Raw genomic sequence first — 20,157 nt, 5'->3', positions numbered from 1 at the left:
TATGGTGGCTGACCGTGTGCGCAAATCCAATATTACCTCTAATGTTGCGGCAAAATGTATGTTCAGTGTTGGAGGTCTTTGGGTGCTTCCTTTTACCCTCAGCCTGCTGGCACTTCATCCTCACTGCGGGTCTGGCCCCTTGGGGTCCCTATGGTGCCTCATTAATGTTGGTCCTTAATGCTTATTATGTTTAGATGGTTAATTGGTTTGAGGGGAGCGGGGTAATTTGTTGTTTCTCCCCCTTATTAGATGTGTGAGGAGGTGCTACTTTGGCGCCTCACTTGGGCTCCTTTGGGAGCTTCTTCATTTAATTTGTTTGTGCTGTATCCTCCTGTCTTGTTGCTTCCTTATGTGCTTTCCCCCCCCCCCCCCCAGTCTTATGTGTTTTTTCTCTTTACTATTCAATTTGGGTCCAACACAATGCCAATTTTGATGCCTTTTGTCTTGGTCCTTATGCCACATTTTAATTCTGGTAATGGTTAAAATTATTACATTAAATGTGAAAGGTTTAAATTCCCCCCAAAAAAGAAAGGTAGCTCTTTCCTTTTTTCATAAAAAGAAGGCGAGTACAGTCGCCATTCAGGAAACCCATTTCAGCAGCTCCGATCGCCCTCGTTTCTCTAACAGTCATTTCCCTTGTTGCTATACGGCGAATGCCCCGACTAAGAAAGCTGGGGTTGCTATTTTGTTTTCACATACCTGCTCTTTTACTTTAAAATCCCAGGTTTCTGACCCTGAGGGCAGATTCCTCATTCTAGTGGGGTCCTTAGAGGGTAAAGATGTTACCTTAGTGTAGTGCTATGCCCCTAATTCCAGACAATTACAATTCTGCAGGAAGGTTTGTGCTGCTGTCCAACGAAACGCAAAAGGTGCTATTCTGATATTGGGAGACTTCAATTTAGTGGTTGACCCTGCTGTTGATAGGTCTTACCTGCCTAGAGCCTCCTCCTGCAGATCTCAGTCTCTAAGTGGTAAGTCCCCTACTGGCTTTGGCCAATTATTAGGCGAATTTGATCTCTATAATGCATGGCGGGTCAAGCATCCGAAGGAGAGAGACTTTACTTTTTATTCTCATGTTCACTCCTCTTACTCTAGGATTGATTTGCTATTGACGGATAAATGGACGCTAGCATCGATTTTTGACATTAGGATCCTGCCCATGTCCTGGTCCGACCATTCCCCTATCCTTATCGATTGGGAAGTTGGTGCCCGTAATTCTGCCCCTGGCCCCTGGAAGATGGGTAGGTTCATTCTGTCTCAGCCAGAGGTTTTTAAAACTATTCCGCAAGACATCAAATCTTATCTAGATAATAACTCCCCTGACGACACTAATACATTTAACCACTGGTGCTCATTGAAAGCGGTTGTTTGAGGGTCTTTGATCCAGGTGGCTGCCAGGATTAAAAGAGCTCATAAAATTAATTTAGACTTAGCGGAAAGGAAACGGTCTAGGTTAGAAGAGGAACATAAGGTAAACCCCCTTAATAAATCTATTTATAAGCAGTTACTGTCGGCTAGGGAGGAGGTGAATGAGTTTTATCTCCAGGAAGTACAGCGTAATTTGTCTCGCCTGAATCAGAGATTCTATGGAGGTTATTCTGGTTCGGGCGGCTGGGCCGTAGTCGTACGTTCCTGGTTTTTTTTTTATCTGCGCATGCGTACCTTCCGCAATGCGCAAGCGCGACAACTCCACAACGCTCACGGATGGGTCTTTCTGTGCGAAAAAACCTGTCCGCAAGAGTACGGTCACTGTGGGCGGCATAGGGGCGTGTTGAGGGGAGCGGCCAAAATAATGAGGGAAACTGGGCGTAAACATGGGCGTACACGGGGGTGTGCACAAAAAATGTACGCTGCTACTACCGCTAGATCGGAGAAAGCACCGTTCATTTCGGACACAAAACAGGCGGACGCCAACCGCCACCTCAGACCACCCCTACAGATACCGCCTGTGTCTGCTAATTAACGCTGATTACTACTCAAACACATACACCTGAATGTAATAAGCAATGCTGCAGTCTATTAAGTCCAAACCATTATTTCACTACCTGCAAGCCACACACAGCCCTCAAACACATTGGAAGCATATCTTTCTACACTTCTCTACATGTAAAGGTTGGTTTCATTTTAGTTAAGATTCTTAAGACCTGCTTATAAATGCCAAGGTAGTTATTTGGAAACCATTTACACACATTCAGAAAGTGTTTTCATATACTTTAAACAGCAGCACACTCAATCTACACAAGTCGACCTTTTCACTCTAATACAAACATATGTTTTGTATTTATGATACAAATACATAAACCACATCTAACACCTACAAAGGACTCTCACGATCGGTGACATACGCTGAGTTTTCCATTGAAAACAATAGAGACCCATCCGTGCACGGTGGCGTATGCTCAGATAGCCGCAAGAAGTCGGTGGGAAGACGGACGAGAGATGTCCGTAAACGGTGGCGTACGCTATGTTGTACGCCAGTTGTTGGAGTCTAAGGGGTGATCCGTCCGTGTACGTTGGCGTACGCTCAATTGTACGCCACTCCCCTTTGTCGGTGTTTGTGCCCGTACATATGCGGCTGTTTTGTGGGTGGACTTTCGCTCAACTGCCACGTATGGCAAACGTACGCTGATACGGAACGTACGTACGCACGGCCGCCGTAACCAGAATAGGGTCCTATGTCTTTAGTAATAAGGCAGGGAGACTCCTAGCCCGTAAGCTGAGGGGGAGGCGGGCGAAGGCTCGGATCCACTATATTTCTGCATCTGAAGGGTCCAGGGTTTTAGACCCGAGCGAGATAGCTAATTTATTTGCCGAGTATTATACTCAGCTATCTAACTTAAATTCTGATACTGATACTCATCAGCCTGAGGAGACTGATATTCGGACTTTCCTGAGTACATTGAATTTACCTAAGTTAAACCCTGAAGCATGTCTCGCTTTGGATTCCCCTTGGACCCTCTCGGAGATTGAGAAAGTGATTGAGGATCTGCCTAAAGATAAGGCCCCGGGCTCGGATGGTTACCCATCTATCTTCTATAAAAGCTATAAGTCTGAGCTGGCCCCGGTCTTGCTACGGGTCTTTAACGAGGCCTCCACCTCTCGCGTTTTCCGCAAGGAAATGCTAGAGGCGCAAATAGTAGCAATTCCCAAACCGGGTAAGTCACAAGCCGGCGGTGACCTGGGGGAAGCGCTGGAAGCGCCATCGGAAGGGGACGCACGCATCCCCTTCTCGCTATACAGATGGCGGCTGGCGGGAGATGGTGGCTGGCGTCGCAATCGCCATCCCCTGCAAAGATGAGCAATGCCCCATCTGTAGCTGCAGATCAGGTAAGGTTTGTCCCGGGTAGGCAAGCTCCAGACAATACCCGCAGAGTGTATAACGTTATGTAACATTGTGATTTCCATAAGGTGCCCCTGTTAATTTTGTCTTAAGACGCGGAAAATGCCTTTGACAGGTTACACTGGGGTTATCTTAACTCGGTCTTAGGGTCCTTTGGTTTTCAGGGGAGGTTTCTAGATTTTATTATGGCCCTTTATTCCACTCCATCTGCGAGGGTGTTTATCAATGATACCCTTTCGGCGTCCTTTAGCATTTCTAACGGCACTAGGCAGGGCTGCCTTTTATCGCCCCTCATTTTCGCATTAGCAATAGAACCTCTGGCTGAGACTATTAGGATTTACCGGGGTGTTGAGGGACCTGTAATTGGGGATCTTTCCCATAAAATCAGCTTATTTGCTGATGATATTTTACTGTGCATCACGAACCCCACTTCCTCCCCCCTAAACTACATGATATTCTAGATTTATATACCAGAATCTCATACTATAAACTTAACAAGACTAAGACTGAGGCTCTCCCGCTACATATCCCTCATGAGTCGTTAGTACGGCTTAAGGATGAATATAAATATGCCTGGCAGACACGGGCTATTAAATATTTGGGTGTTCAACTAGCCAGAGAGTCCGACATTATAGAATGTAACTTTGCCCCTCTTTTGAGCTCTCTTGAGAAACTTACACAGGATTGGTTGCTACACGAAATTTCTTGGTTGGGACGTGTAGCTACGACCAAAATGATGTTGCTTCCCAAACTTATGTATTTGTTTTGTGCTATCCCTAGATCTATCCCCAGGAAATTCTCCCTTAGGATTAATAGGTTATTTTCTCATTTCATTTGGAAGGGAGCTAGGCCTAGGATTGCCAGGCGCACATTGGTGCTACCAAAAGACTCCGGCAGCGTTGCGTATCCCGATCTTGAACGTTACCACTCGGTGTGCATTCTGAGCCAGGCCCGTGACTGGTTTGTAACAACAAACCCTAAGCCCTGTGTTAGCATAGAAAGACCTTTCCTGAAGAATTTTGTGCTCTCTGAGCTATTTTTTCTGCCTGCTAGGGCGATTCCCGCATGGACGGGTCCAGGAATAGCGATCAGAACTACTTTGCGCGTCTGGCATGAGGTGGTAGCAAACGATCCAGATGTGTCCCTATCGGCCCCCTGTCTCTCCATTAACTCGCTAAGCAACCTAATTCCAGACCTTCGCTTGGGGATGTGGATAGAAGGAGGAATTAAGTGTTTGAAAGATATTTACTGTACGGATTCCCTTCTCTCCTTTTCCCAGCTACAGACACAATTTCAAATCTCCAAGCATGATTTTTTTAAATATTTGCAGATACGACACTGGTTGTCGGAACATACTGGGAGACTCATACCACGCTTCCCGCCAGCTCTGACCCTTAACTTATCATCCTCTAATCATAGGGGAGGTATCTCTAAATGGTATCAATATATAGTACTGTTGGGCAGGGGGGGGGGGGGGGCAGTTGGTGTCTCAAGTTGGCTGGGAAAAGGATTTATCTCGAGAACTTCCTGATTCAGTTTGGGAATCGATATTTAAGTCTTGCTTTAAGATCTCTAAATGTATGCACCATTGTGAAATGTATTATAAACTGTGTAATAGGGCCTACTTTACCCCTTGTCGGCTTAATGCCATTTGGCCCACCATATCCAATCTCTGTTGGAGGGGATGTGGATGTGTGGGATCCTTAATACATATTTTCTGGAACTGTTCGACCCTGAGGCCGATGTGGCGCGAGGTGTTTATTTTGATTGACGAGGTCCTGGGCCTTTCTATCCCTGATGACCCTCTGGCGGCTCTGCTGCATCAGTTTCCATTTCCAGTGTCTAGCTGCAATAGATATATACTAGTCCATATTTTAATTGCAACTAAAGCAGCTATAGGCCGATTATGGAAATCCTCATCTGTGCCTACTATACAAAATATCATTAGTGCTGTACATGAACACTATGTTTTTGAAACCACAGGGTGTAAATACTCTTCCTCTCCTACCTCTATCCATATGAAGTGGGGTGAGTTTCGGGAGAAAAAAAGGGGGGGAGGGAACCACAGACACAGCCAAAGCTGCTGTACGGGGAGTGTGTAAGTCTCCCAATATATATATGCAAAAGGAAGGAGTGGTGTACAGCGCTAGGTTTTACTGAAAGAAATGTACACTACCACATGTACATAATAATACCATTTATTATACAAAAAAACTATTAATGAAATGAGAGCTCTCATAAAAACATATATAATATAATTATATAATAAAAACAGTGATAAGACAGAGGCTCTCTGATGAGTATAAAACTCCACAGTGTGTGCACCAGCACATTAATAGTTACCAGGGGGAGACAAGAAGATGTAAACGGTCTCCTGGGTGAGGTTACTGCATGAGATATGTCCCAATCCGGATAAATTGCCCAGTGGAGTCCAGGTGTCAGATGAGGTAGATTAGGCAGTCCTTATGGTATGGGTGTACCAAGCATGATGTTGCAAATGGCTGCTGGAAGGTGGACGTCCTGGAGTGAAAAAACTGGTCCGGAAATAAAGTGCAGGGTTTTAGTGCAGTCCTGGTCTGGTGCAAAAGAGCAATAAGGTGCAGTGGAGTAGTGCTGGAAGCTGCTCAACGCGTTTCGACGCTGTCTCGCGTCTTCATCAGGAGCTGGGGTATGAGTTTCGGGAGAAGAGTGGCCAGCCTCTAGGCCTCAGTGAACTGATTGATTTGTCTATCCTGCACTCGCCGTAGATTACTTGACATAAGTCAATTGTTTCAGTTGATAAAGGGACTGAAACTCAGCCGTACCCCCTGTTCTATGTTCCCCCTGTCTTGTATACTTTCCTCATGTGTCGGTCTTGTTTTGTCTTTGTCTATATTACTTTTTAGTACCTATTTGGCTATTATAAGTTTTTAGGACATGGCTAAGTAGCAGGGCAGGCTTGGAATTCCTGCCTCAATGACATTGGGGCAGGGGGGGGGGTAGTACTGAACTACTTCTCCGAGGAAGGAGTTGTTTTAGTCCTTGCCTTGTTTTTTATTGTTCATTTGCCTGCTCTTCACTGTAATGCTGTTCTGTATACTACTGTAAGTCCTATTTCTATTAGTAAAAACTAATGTTAAAAAAAAAAAAAAAACCTGCAGTATTTTTGGTCTTGTCCAGTTAAGGTTAATTTCTGCATTAAGGGGGTTATTCTGGTTCACTCCTGTCAAATTCCTTCTTAGATGGACAAAACCATGTGCACTACAGCGGGGCAGATGTAAAATGTGCAGAGAGAATAATACCCCTTTTAGACATACTACCCGGGAATTACCCGGCATTTTGACTGCTGGGTCATTTTCCCTGGGTGCAGCCTGCACCCTTTCACACCTACAGCAGCAAATTACCGGGTGAAGCAGTTCTACCCAGTAATTTGCTGAAAAACCCGGGTTTTTCTTATGTCTGAAAGGGTCAACCCGGGTCTTAAATCCCGGGTCCTCAACCCAGGTAAAAAGAAGGGTCGGAGACCTGGGTTTTAACACCCGGGTTGACCCTTTCAGACATACAAATATCCCGAGTTGATGGCCGTTCATGTGCAAAAACCTGGGATTTTGCCTTATGTCTGAAAGGGGTATTAGATTTGGGTGAGTTATTTTGTTTCTGTGCAGGGAAAATACTGACGGTTTTATTTTTACACTGCAATATACAGTAGATCTCACTTTGAAGTAAAACCCCACCAAAATCTAACTCTCTTTGCACAAGTAACATCTACCCCACCTGCAGTGCACATGGTTTTGTCCATTTGAGAAGGAATTTTCCAGAAAAACCCCCTAAGTCTGTTTGTCCAACATATTTTTCTGTCTGGCTCTGTATTAACTATTTCATTGTCTATTTCTGTGTAAAATGCAAAGAATAAATTGGATCAATTAAGTATTACAATCATATATTTTTTATTATTAAAAAAGGGGATTTTTGTAAAAACTTACCGTTCGAACCCCTTTCTCTGAGTCCAGTCTGGTGACACAGCTCACGATGGGATGTAGGAGGGTCCGCCAGGAGCCAGGCACCTATGCTTCTAATTCTTTGGGAGCAGGCTCCTCCCTACTGCATCCCATAATGCTTCAGTTAAACTTCAACAGCACACTAGGATACACAACTCAGTACAATGCCTGAACATCATATATGCAACTTATAACACATAACATGGCAACCATGAACGGTACAACTTACTGAGCATTAGGGAGGGATCGCTGTGTCACCGGACTGGACTCAGAGAAAGGGGTTTGAACGGTAAGTTCTTACAAAAATCCCCTTTTCTCTTTCGTCCAGTCCGGTGACACAGCTGTGGCCCCATGACGCACAGCCCACGAAGAAGAAACTGACCTTGTAGTATGGGCGTTTATGCAAGATGGCACAGGCCTACCTGCTTTACAGTAGGCAAACGCAATAGTTGATCTCAACCAATGGGCAATAGTCTGCTTTGAAGCAGACCACCCAATCTTATGTACATCATACAAAACCAGCAGCAAATCCGTTTGCGAACATCTTTCACTCTACTGATATAGATTCACAATGCGCGAACCACATCCAACTAATTTAAACTGTCCCTATTCCTCGTTCCCTCAGGCAGGGAAAAAATCGGGAGCACAATGTCCTGATTCAAATGAAATGAGGAAACCACTTTTGGTAAAAATGTTGGTACTGTCCTGAGTACAGCCCTGTCATCATGGAAAATCAAAAATGGTGACTTGCAGGACAAGGCACCCAATTCCAACACACGCCTAGCCGAAGCAATGGCCAATAAAAAGGTAAGCTTCCAGGTAAGATACTTGAGATCAGCTGATCTCAGTGGCTCAAATGGAGGTTTCTGCAGCATGGACAAAACAAGAGACAAGTCCCACGGTGCAACCGGCTGCCTATAAGGAGGCTTAATCCTGGCTACACCCTGCAAAAAGGTTTGTACCTCCGGCAACAGAGCCACCCTCTTTTGGAAGAAAATGGAAAGCGCCAAAATTTGCACTTTCAAAGACTGCAAACTTAAACCAGACGACAGGCCATCCTTTAGGAACTCCAGTAGCCTCGCTACCTTAAACCTGGAGGTATGAACTCTCTGACGTTCACACCACCTGATGTAGATCCGCCACACCCTGTGGTAATTAGTCGCAGACACCGGCTTTCGGGCTCTTAGCATGGTCTGTATAACCTCTTCTGAAAACCCTTTCTTTCTCAATAAGGAGGATTCATACGCCACGCCGTCAAATTTAGACAAACTAGGTCCAGGTGCAGGAACGGTAATTGGCTTAGCAAGTCCGGCTGAAGAGGCAGTCGCCACGATTCCATCGATAATCTCAGTATGTCTGAGTACCATGACCTCCTGGGCCAATCTGGTGCAACCAGAATGGCTGGTACTCTCTGGTTCTTTATCCTCTTCAACACCCTCGAGATCATTGGGAACGGGGGAAAGATGTAGACCAGATTGAAAGACCAAGGGATTGTCATGGCATCCACTGCCCAAGCCGATGGATCCCTCGACTGGGAGCAAAACCTTGGCACTTGACAACTGGCCCTTGACGCCATAAGATCTATGTCTGGCAGTCCCCATTGGTCTACAATCTTCTGAAATACCTCCCGATGGAGTGACCACTCCCCTTCCAGCAGATCCGCCCTGCTGAGATAGTCCGCCTCCACATTCCGGATCCCCGAAATGAATACGGCTGACAGTGCTGGTACCTGCACTTCCGCCCAGGTGAAGATCCTCACAATCTCTGCCATCGCCATCTTGCTTCGAGTTTTGCCCTGATGGTTTAAATATGCCACCGTAGTGGCATTGTCGGATTGAACTTGTACTGGCAATGCTTTCAGAAATTCCTCTGCTTGGCACAATGCATTCCATACCGCTTTCAGTTCCAGTATGTTTATGGGAAATCTGGATTCCTCCTCGGACCAAAGGACCTGTAACCTTAGGTGAAGCACAACTGCCCCCCAACCCCTGAGACTGGCATCCGTCGTGATGACCAACCAGTCCCAGGAGCAAAGGGACCGCCCCATCTGCAGAGTCTCTATATCCGTCCACCATTCCAAGGACATTCTTGTTTCCTGAGACAAGACCAGCCGTTCCTGTTTCATTGTCTTGGCATTGCCGGACCAGCATGCTAGGATGTTCCACTGGAAGGACCTCGAATGGAATCTGGCAAACTGCAGCGTCTCGAAAGTCGCTACCATTTTGCCCAACAGCCTTATTCCCTGCCACACCGTCGGTGCAGGAGCCAGGAGAATTGTCAGCACCATCTGCCGAATCTCCACAGCTTTGGGGTGTGGTAAGAACACCCTGTGAAGGTGTGTGTGTCCAAAATTACCCCGAGGAACTGCAGACTCTGAGTAGGTGTTACCGTCCGCTCGCCACGTTTCGGGCTCGGTGGCTCGCTGCGCTCGCCACAGGTTTATATCCAACTCCATGCCCACTTGGATAGTAGGGGTATGAAAAGGACCCCTTTTTCCCATTGAATTCCATGTTAAAATGGACTCAGTCCATTTTAACATTGAAACCTATGGAAAAATCGGGTCATCGCATCGCATCGCATGCGATATGGTCGCATGCGATGCGATATCGCATCGCACTGATTGTATGCCTTAAGTTAAGGCATACAATCAAAAAATCGGCAGCCCAGATACTACATAAGTACCAAACCTAACTATACTAAAAATCCAAAGAAAAAAACGCAGCTGCGAAGCATAGCACCCACTCCTGTGGGCAGCTAAAACTAACTGAAGCATCATGGGATGCAGTAGGGAGGAACCTGCTCCCAAAGAATTAGAAGCATAGGTGCCTGGCTCCTGGCGGACCCTCCTACATCCCATCGTGAGCTGTGTCACCGGACTGGACGAAAGAGAAATAATTATGTTAAAATTATATATAGCCATTAATAGCAGCAAATGTACAAAGACATTTTGGCCATATAGTTTATATTGAGCAACCAATAAAAAGGACAAAGGAAGTTGTATACTTATACATAGGGGAGTCCCATTGGTTCTTGTAGTTTTCTGAAGTTTAATCAGATCTCCTCCTGTTCTGTACGTACTTTGTTGTATGGAAATTAAGGGAGTCCATATACCTTGCAGGATTACTTTTATCGCTGGAGGGTGTTGGTTGTCCTCATATGATAGAGGTATCCTCTCGATTGTGCGATAGTCCAATCCAAATTATGCAGGTGGTGGTATCCCAGTTGAAATGTTACAATTTTCCAGACTTGATTCCAGGGTTTAAGCGAATAAGAACCAGTAAAGCGTGGGGAATCCAATGTCCTTTGCCTTAAATACAGCATCAACTCTTCACGGAACACTTGAATTTTATTGCAAGATGGTACTACAGGCTGTATGCATGTGTGGTATGTCGATCATCACCTGCATACTACATGTGTATTACAGGCTGTATGCATTTGTGGTCTATCAATCATCATCTGCCTAACCTGTAAAATCACAGCCGTGCAATCAGAACTGAGGGCCTTATTCAAACCTGCTCACAAAACAGCGTACACTCGCTGCCTAGCGAGCGGGTAAGCGCCACCCTGATGAACGCCCGCCCCCCCTGAATCCCCTCAGTACCATGCATACATTTGGGGCAGCACAGAGGGTGTAATGGTTAGCATTACTATCTCGTAGCACTGAGTTTATGGGTTCGAATCCCACCATGGCCCTAACTGTGCATAGTTTTTATATTCTCCCCCTGCTTGCATGGCTGTCCTCCGGGTACTCTGGTTTCCTCCCACATTCCCAAAATATTCTGTTAGGTTAATTGGCTTCCAACAAAAATTAACCCTAGAATGTCTGTGTGTGTGTGTGTGTGTGTGTACATGTGGTAGGGAATATAGATTGTAAGCTCCACTGGGTCTGGGACTGATGTGAATGTTAAAATATTCTCTATAAATCGCTGCGGAATATTTATGTGCTATATAAGAAACTGTTAATAAATAAATAAATAAATAATACATGTACCCTAACACATCCCTTTGCATGGGGCCGCTAGCAGGATAAATCATACGATGATCGCTGCCCATCAAATAATTTCTCCTGCCTTCAGCAATAAAAGTCAGTCTAAACTGCCTTTTATTACTGCCACCAAAAAGGGGGCGGGCGCTGACATCATGTGACGTCAGCTGACGGCCCAAGCAGGCAGGGGCACGCCTGCATTCCCAGGGGATTCTTGGGTCCTCCTGATGATGAACCCCTAAATCATGGGATGACCAACACAGTCTCCAGATTTGACGATAACTGGGCAGGGTGAAAGCAAAGCAAGCTACAAGTGCAACACATTTGTGGGACTTCTGCAACATTGATGGGAAGCACTTCCCAAACAATAACTGGTTTTCATTACAGAAATAATGTGCTTTGGAGAATTCAAAAATGTTGATCAAATCTTCAAAACGAAAATTTTGTATAATTTCATTTATATCTCCAATATAATTTAATTTCATAGTACACTGGGACATTAAATTACATACATTTCAACAAAAAGTGGAAAACTGTGTGTTTGATAACTTTTGTTTAGTAGTGTATTATATACATGTTTAAGAAATATTTCAAGGATGTCTGGTATTTTATCTCATAATTGGGATGCTGAAGGATTATACCTTGAAAAAGCCAAAGAAGAAACTCTCAAAATATGAGACATTTCTGTTATTAACAGAACTTCTCACCAGTTAAAAGGGGCTATCACATTTTACTAAATTACCTCACTCCCTAATAGTGCTGTCACCCTGGGAACACCACTATTCCCTTTATTTAGTACAAACAATTACAACATACAGTAAAGCCAAGACCTCTGCCCGTCACCATCATCAGTTCTCTACATAGTAGGGGAGAGATATGAAGTAGCACCGACAAACATCTAAGCCACAACTACAAATGTTATCACAGAGTTCCCCGGCAATAGAAGTGCTCATACCAGCTGAATTCACCAAATGTTTGTAGTTCTGACTGAATAATGGGCCTTACTCTAGTTCACTCTTAGAAGCAAATTCCTGTTCAGATTGACAAAACCATGTGCACTGCAGGTGGGGAAGATGTAACAGGTGCAGATAGAATTAGACTGCTTTATTTTTACACTGCAATATAGCTCTCACTTTGAAGAAAAACCCCACCCAAATCTAACTCTCTCTGTACATATCTGCCCCACCTGCAGTGCACATGGTTTTGTTCATTTGAGAAGGAATTTGCCTCTAAGGGCGAGATGTACTAAGCCATGAAAGGTGATAAAATGGTTAGTGATAAACCGCCAACCAATCAGCTCCTTTCTGTCATTTTTCAAACACAGCATGTGACATGGCAGGTAGGAGCTGATTGGATGGTTGTTTATCACTTTCCATTTTATCACTTTTCATGCTTAGTACATCTGGCCCTAAGAGTAAACTAGAATAAGGCCTAATATCCACTAAAGTACTACTAAAGGAAGTGGATTATGTTATTTGTCTATTTAAAGCAATATATGGCACTGGGGGATTTTATGGTAACATGTCAATAAATGATAAATAATAATATTAATAATAACGATGATCCTTTAAAAATAAAGTCCTATACATACAGCAGCAATGCAGAAGATGGTAGCATTTACCATTCATCTGTGAAGTCCAGTCTTATTGTACTTGTGGTGGTTCCTTCTGTACTGTAGTGTAACTGCAACACTGGCTCGCTTGTCTCACCTTCTGGACTGAGTTTAGCACTTTCTGCAGTAAGGGACATGAACATTAATAGATTTAAAAAAAAAAAAAACAGATAAAGACTTAACACAATTTTATTGCAGGTTACATTTACATAACTTAAATACTGTATCTAGTGACTTATTGTAATCTTTTTTAGGCAGATTTAACTGGAAAAAATAGGAACAAAAATGCAAACATGCAAAGTAGCACACTGCTACGTATTAGGTATTTTTAATAGTTCTGGTTTTCACAGCATCTGAATATTGCAATAAATCCATAGCACATATCTAATCACCTAGGAAACTGCTACTGGAAATGAGTGCTAAGGATGCACATTATTTTTCCTATATGACAACTAACATACTAAATACAAATTCTCCTCTGTGGCTGGCTTTGAATTCTGGCAGAAGAAATATGATGTAAGATATTCAGTGGGGGAAAGTTAGGGCTAAATTCCGCAGTGAAGAAGTCAAAACCCAGAGGAACAGTTTTGAAAACTTCACTTATCTAAACTATAGGAATTAAAGATACATTTAGGAGCAGGATGAGCGGACAAACTGTGAATATACTATAGAAAAACATCAATCAGGGTTTTACCTCCCTGAAACCAGTTTATTGTCCCAAACTTCATAACTGTAGCACAAACGTTAGAATTTTTTTTTTAAATGGCTGATGATAGTATGAGAAGCAGAACTTCCTTTGATGCGCAGTGCATCGGGCCCCTGCCGGCCACTGGAGGGTGGTACTGAGCTGCAGGATACAAGTAGGAACCCATTGACGGAGGAGCAGGACGAAAGCTCCCATCTGAGGAACAGGGAGAAAGCAGCTTCAGTAAAAGAGTAGGTGAGCCGCAGACGACCACCAAACCCCCCCCCCCCCCCATCACCCCTCCTGGAGCTTGTCAGTGGCATCATCGGCGGGGGGTAGCGCCCGCACCTCCCTCCCCCCCACGGATTCGATTAGTGGCAAATGGAGCAGGTGAGCAGGGTAGCGGCCGTACACGCACACCCCTCCCCGTCGGATCTGGTCTGCGTGAAACGGCGGGCGGCACCCGCACAACTACTGGAACAGGTGAGCACCTACCGGCATGGGGTAGCACCCGCACCCTCCCCCCTCCGTGGATCTGGTCCGCGGCAATTGAGGGGTGGCTCCCGCATCCCCCACCCTGAAGCTGCCTAGGGCGCATAGTTGCCTTACACTGGCCCTGAGGACTAAGGGACCCACTGTTGCCCCTGTCACCCTCTTCCTGTAACCCACTGTTTTTCCCTGTCACACTATCTCCCACTGCCTCAACCTGTCACTCGCCGTGTGGGTGGCCCAAATTATATTGTTGCAGCTGAGCTCACCACCCACAGGTTTCTCCACTGCGTAGTATAGTGATGTATCACCATTTCTATTAAATCATTGGCCAAATGTAATAGCCTCAGAGTTCAGCAGCCGTGCAAGATGCTAGCTGAACTCAGAGGTTTTTTTTTAAAGGGGCAGTCATTTACAAGGCAAACCCATGCCTTGTAAATGATTGCCCATTAGTACATTTGTCCACATAATTTTTTTTACCGATGGCACCAGGATGCATGATAGACAGAAATCAAGCCAGGTGAGGCAGTGTGATGCTCTGGGCAATGTTCTATTGGGAAACCTTGGGTCCTGGAATTCAAAATAATGTGTTACTTTGACACGTACTATGCACTTTACATAAACATGTTGCAGACCAAGAATAGCCCACATACTAGGTAAAATCGGGAAGATTGCTAGACTCTTCAGGGAGACAGGGAGATTGCTACTATTTCAGGGAGTCTCCTGCAGAATGCAGGAGGGTAGGCAATCATGACACACCTTCATGGCAACAGTTCAATTCCAGTTGCCATTGAACAGAATAATGCACCCTACCATTTTGCAAACATTTTTATCAAATGGTTTGAGGAATTGAATTGGTGATGGGAAATTTAATTAAACAATCCAATGCGTTTCGTCCATCAGACTTCTTCATGGACTTCCCCATGAAGAAGTCTGATGGACCAAATGTATTGCCTGTTTCATCAAACCTGCAGTGAATAAGAGAAGATCTTTTTATGGTCCCTGTCCTTTTTACAGATATTTTATTCTTATATGCACTATATAAAGTGTGGCGAGCACAGCGAGCCATCGAGCCCGAAGCGTGGCGAGCGCAGCGAGCCTCGCGAGAGGACGCAGATACCTGTGAAGCCCGCGAGGGGACGTGGATACCTGTGAAGGTATCCGCATCCCCTCGCGGGGCGCGCTGCTCGGTGGCTCGCCACACTTTATAATCTCAACTCAATTTTATTCATTAGATACATAGTGTATATACTGTACTGTATAAATTATTTGAAAACACTGAATGGTACTTAATGCATAAAATTATGAATCCCACCTAAACATAATTTATCTTTTTAATATACACTACATTAGGGCTTTAAGGAGGTCTGTCTATTATTATCCTTCATTATAACGAATTGGTTTTGAAGCGATATGTAAGTAAGGGTTCTTCTCTTCTTTCCCTACTTCCCTACTCTTTTCTCTACTCCTTATCAATTATTCTTGCATTTCACACCCGTAACTGTCTTTCCTATCCTAACATTGTTTCTTTTTTTTACATCCATGTACATATCAGACAGAAGTAGTACTTGTCAGAATGAACTTAGGTCTACAGTCATTAGGTCGACCCCACTAGGTAGACTGGCTGGAAGGTCGACCTGATTTAAGGTCGACATGGGCCAAGGTCGACATGACTTAAGGTCGAATTTGCATAAAGGTCGACATGAGGAAGGTCGACTGGTCATAAGGTCGGCATGGGTTTTTCACTGTTTTTTTTATCCGAATGTCGACACAGTCGACATGGACACAGTTGGCAATGAGAATCGGACCCTAGCATCGCTTGCTTCGCTCGCAATGCATCGGGCATGGTGGCTCGCTTCGCTCGCCACAGCTTTAATAACCTCCTCCGCGCCCTAATGGATGGTAGGGCATGAAATACCGCCTGTCGGCACATGTCGGCTCAAAAAACTGTGAAAAACCTCATGTCGACCTTATGACCAGTCGACCTTCCTCATGTCGACCTTTATGCAAATTGGACCTTAAGTCATGTCGACCTTGGCCCATGTCGACCTTAAGTCAGGTCGACCTTCCTGCCAGTCGACCTAGTGGGGTCGACCTAATGACTGTAGACCTAAGATCATTCTAATAGATGACCACTTCCCGTATTGACACAGTGGTCAATTGATATGTAAATGCAAATATCTACATAGATATTCTGTTTGTCTGAAATCCAATAAACAGATTTAAAAACAAAACAAAAATTATTGTCCTCAAATCTACAATAAGAAATTGAACAATTAAAACAACAAAATATATTATTATCCTTTATTTATATGGTGTGGTTCTAATACTCAAATACACAGCAGGGCGTCAGAAACCAAGGATTATGCACCATTGTATGGAGTAGAAAATAGTATAAAGTAAGGAAAGGCAAAGTACATAAGGGAAGAGGGTCCTTCTCATAAGAGATTACATTCTGAAGGGGACGGATAGACAGGAGTGACATAGATGGAGTTGATAGTGAGAATGGAACAGAGGGTTAGGACCAGCGATAGCTAGGTTTGCTGAAGATGTGGGTCTTGTGAGCCCTTTATAGAGTTTTATAGAGAGGTAGAGATTCTGGTAAGAAAAGGTAGAGAATTCCTGAGGTACTGTAGAGAACAACAATGGCAAAAAGCCAATATAAAGGGCAGTATTCAATGAGAAAAGTTCTCCGTGTTTTGTGGAGAACTTGTGCTTTGTTCGCCTTGGACGGAGCATTTTGCTCTCCAAAAGCGAGCAACCCTATTCAATGTGAAATGTTCTCCGTCTTTCTAAGTGATTTTCTCCGTGTCTCTCCGTGTAGCAATTCTCCATCTTTTGATGGGGAGCTGGAATGTGAACTTTTAAACTAAAAGGTTTTTTTTAAGAAATTTTGGTGTCAAAAAATCAGTTTTTTTTTTTCTGTGAAGGGGCATGTTATTTTTATTCATGTGCTTATAGCACATGAATATATATTTAATTTAAAAAAAAAATATTTTTTTAAATTTTTTTTTTTTTACACAGTGCAGCCAGCAGGGGGCCGGAGCGCTCGAGCCGCTCATTACATATTCATATATTCACTGCACCCGATCGTTAGTATGCACGAACGGGTGCAGTGAATACTGGGTCCCCCGCTGGCTATAGGGGGGGGGCACCCTGCAGGGGTTAAGACTCTCCGCGAGTGGCGGAGAGCATCAGCCACATTGAATAGAGGGAGCAGGAGTGGCAGAGAGCCCTCCGGAACACGGAGAGTGCAAGGAGAGCGAAATAAAACGCTCTCCATGCACGGAGAACTTTGACATTGAATACTGCCCAAAGAGTTGAATTCAACAATAAATTCTGGGAAGAAGCGTTTTGTGTTGCCGATTGCAAAATAGGATGTCATGATTAGGGAGGCCAATCCCAGGATCGGGAGGATCCTGGCCTAAAATCGCCGGGATTTGAATCCCGGGATTGAAGCTTCCAATCCGGGATTCCGGGATTTGTAACCCCATTCGTTTTGGCTTAAAACCGTGCAGCGCTGAGCACCAGAATATGGCTCAGACGCTGCCCGGCTGACTGTTACATACCCCCGGTGCTGCTGTCAGGAGTTGGGAGGGACTGTGTGCTGTGCTGACAAGCATGGCGGCGCCCATTCTGCGCAGCGTGACCCCTGACATCACATCACGCTGCGCAGCCCGGCCGCTGCTCTGCCTGTCAGCACAGCACAATGTCCCAGACCCGGACAGACGCCCGCTGTTACGCCCACCCGCCGGAGATAGACATCCTGCTGCTGCCTGTGCCCTGTCACCACCACCACCGCAAGTGACAGGACAGAGAGGATGGGCACGGGGAGGATGTGCGGGGTCACGGTGCAGTAATTTATATTTACATCTGGGGGAGTGGCCGGGTTTTTTTTTATTAGGGAGGCCAATCCCGGGAATGAGCATTTTTCAATCCCGAATCCCGGGATTGGCATCCCTAGTCATGATATTAACAAACCTCACTTCAGGTTACTCCAAATCCTATGGACAACATTTTGAACTGAATTGCATATAATACATAAAGGAATTATCTTTTTATCAGGACTCAAATACAATATCACCTAACCTTGATAGTTTAAGTCCCAAAAACACTTCACATCTAAAAAACAAGCTCAAATTCCCATAACAAATATAAGGCTGGACTGCCTGACACATGTAGCTCCTAAAACACTACATCACATGACTATTCTTTCTATTCATATCTATAGGTTTCATGTGGATAATATGACAATATGGATTCATATGGTCAATGTGACTAGGTTATGGTATCTATGCACTCGATTTGCTAGTATATTTTTTTAAATAACCCATGAGGACACCCATAATACCGTTTACAATTTTCCAATTTTAAGTACTCCCAGATTATTAGCATCTATACAAGCATAATTTGACACTTACAGTAGCACAGATTTAAAAATGCAAGCTTTCACTATGTAGAAACATGTAAGGCTATTATATGGGTTAAATAATATGTGCTTTTATATAAATTAATAACAAGACATATGTGCATTATGTTACAATCCTTTATCAGTAGTTCTGACCAATGGGTTTACCTCCCCCATTTCCAGTCAAAACAATATAGCACGGCAACTTTGCCCTTTATCTTCTGCATCATGTATCAAAACCCTATATTAAATAAATTTGACTAGGCTTGAATAGGATACTGACTGCCATCTCCACCCACAGGTTGCAGTATCCTGCAGGTGGTAAAACTTGCAATTTAGCCTTCACTGCCGGGAAATCGATGTCATGTGCATTGGCATCTATTCATAGTAAGGGGATAGCGTGGGTTTAGTCCAAAATCTCCATAAATACTGAGCACACCCCTAGGAAAGGCCCCCTGCATGCCCCCATTTTTGGCACATGCAGAAGTACCATTTACCTATGATGGTGCGTAGCCTCCTGTTAACAGTGAACACTAGTCTGCATGCAGCAAACACTTTTCTGTTTAGTATAGATCTTCACCAATACAAACGTGGTTTGTAGTGGAGTTTCCTTAATCACCTCTAATACTATTTTGATGTAATAATTGTAAACTTAACTCCCCCCACTTCAGTTGTGATTACCTAGCTGCTGCTTTCATAATGTACAGGGTACATTTATTTTTATTTATTGTCAGTTGAGCTAGACTTATTTACTCTATTGAATATTCTTCCTTATATGGATACTTTATCAAAAGCCCCTTTCTATGACGTTGTTGGTTGACATAGATAAAGTACCAGCCAATCAGTTTGTAACGGTCATTTTTCAAACAAATTGTAACATAGTAGTTGGGAGTCAATTGGCTAGGGCAGACTGTGTTTTTTTGCATACGACACACTGGTATGCCCCTTACTACTTTTGACCTACTCCAAACTGACAGTATTCAGATTACATTTTCAACTATTCTACAAAGTATTTATAAGACCCTAGACCACTGTTGTATTGTTTAAGAATGTTATGTATTTAAAATAATATGATAATGCTGCAGAGTAGAAGCCAGTAAAAATCAGAAGGAGAGAGGTCCCAATAGATGGGGTTAAACCACTGTGAAACAGCCTCAACCATATGTAATTATACAGACTGAAATAATATCTAAAAAATATCTTAGAGGCATAACCAAAAGTGGTTCTCAGTAAAATAAAGTGACACCCTGTCATTTAAGAAAACATCCACTAGATGTCAGTAAAATCACATAAATGAATCAGAGAAAATCATGACGTGAAATAGAGTGAAAAATCACAACAAATACATTTTTTATAATTAAGTGATACCCTGTCACGCTGGGCAAAACTTACCAGATATTAACAGAAGTACACTAGTAAATCAGAAGAAATCACAGTGTCAAAAATAACTGAATTGGTGCAATACTGAGACTCTGATATAGAACCCTAATAAAGTGATACCCTGTTATTTGGGACAATACTCACTGGATGTCAGGAGAGACATACTAATGAATTAGACAGAAACACAGCATTAAACATGGAATATATGCAACATCGATATTCTGGTATAAAACCAGTAACAAAATAATTCTATATCTGGCTGTTATTAAATTAATGTGATA

General features: G+C 43.8%; 1 protein-coding gene across 3 annotated transcripts in view; it reads right to left on the bottom strand.

Moving 5' to 3' along the window:
* DCAF6 (DDB1 and CUL4 associated factor 6) overlaps positions 1-20,157 on the bottom strand; it is a 345,809-nt gene that overhangs the window by 118,770 nt on the left and 206,882 nt on the right. For all 3 annotated transcript variants that reach the window (XM_083173172.1, XM_083173173.1, XM_083173174.1), the window contains one exon: positions 12,924-13,035. In XM_083173172.1, coding sequence (XP_083029298.1) covers positions 12,924-13,035 — 112 coding nt within the window. The remainder of the gene's footprint in view (positions 1-12,923; positions 13,036-20,157) is intronic.

The sequence above is a fragment of the Crinia signifera genome, chromosome 2 (genome assembly GCF_055691185.1).
Source record: "Crinia signifera chromosome 2, ASM5569118v1, whole genome shotgun sequence".
Lineage (NCBI taxonomy): Eukaryota > Metazoa > Chordata > Amphibia > Anura > Myobatrachidae > Crinia > Crinia signifera.
Note: the sequence above shows the minus strand (reverse complement) of the source record. Positions and strands in the feature narration are given on the sequence as shown.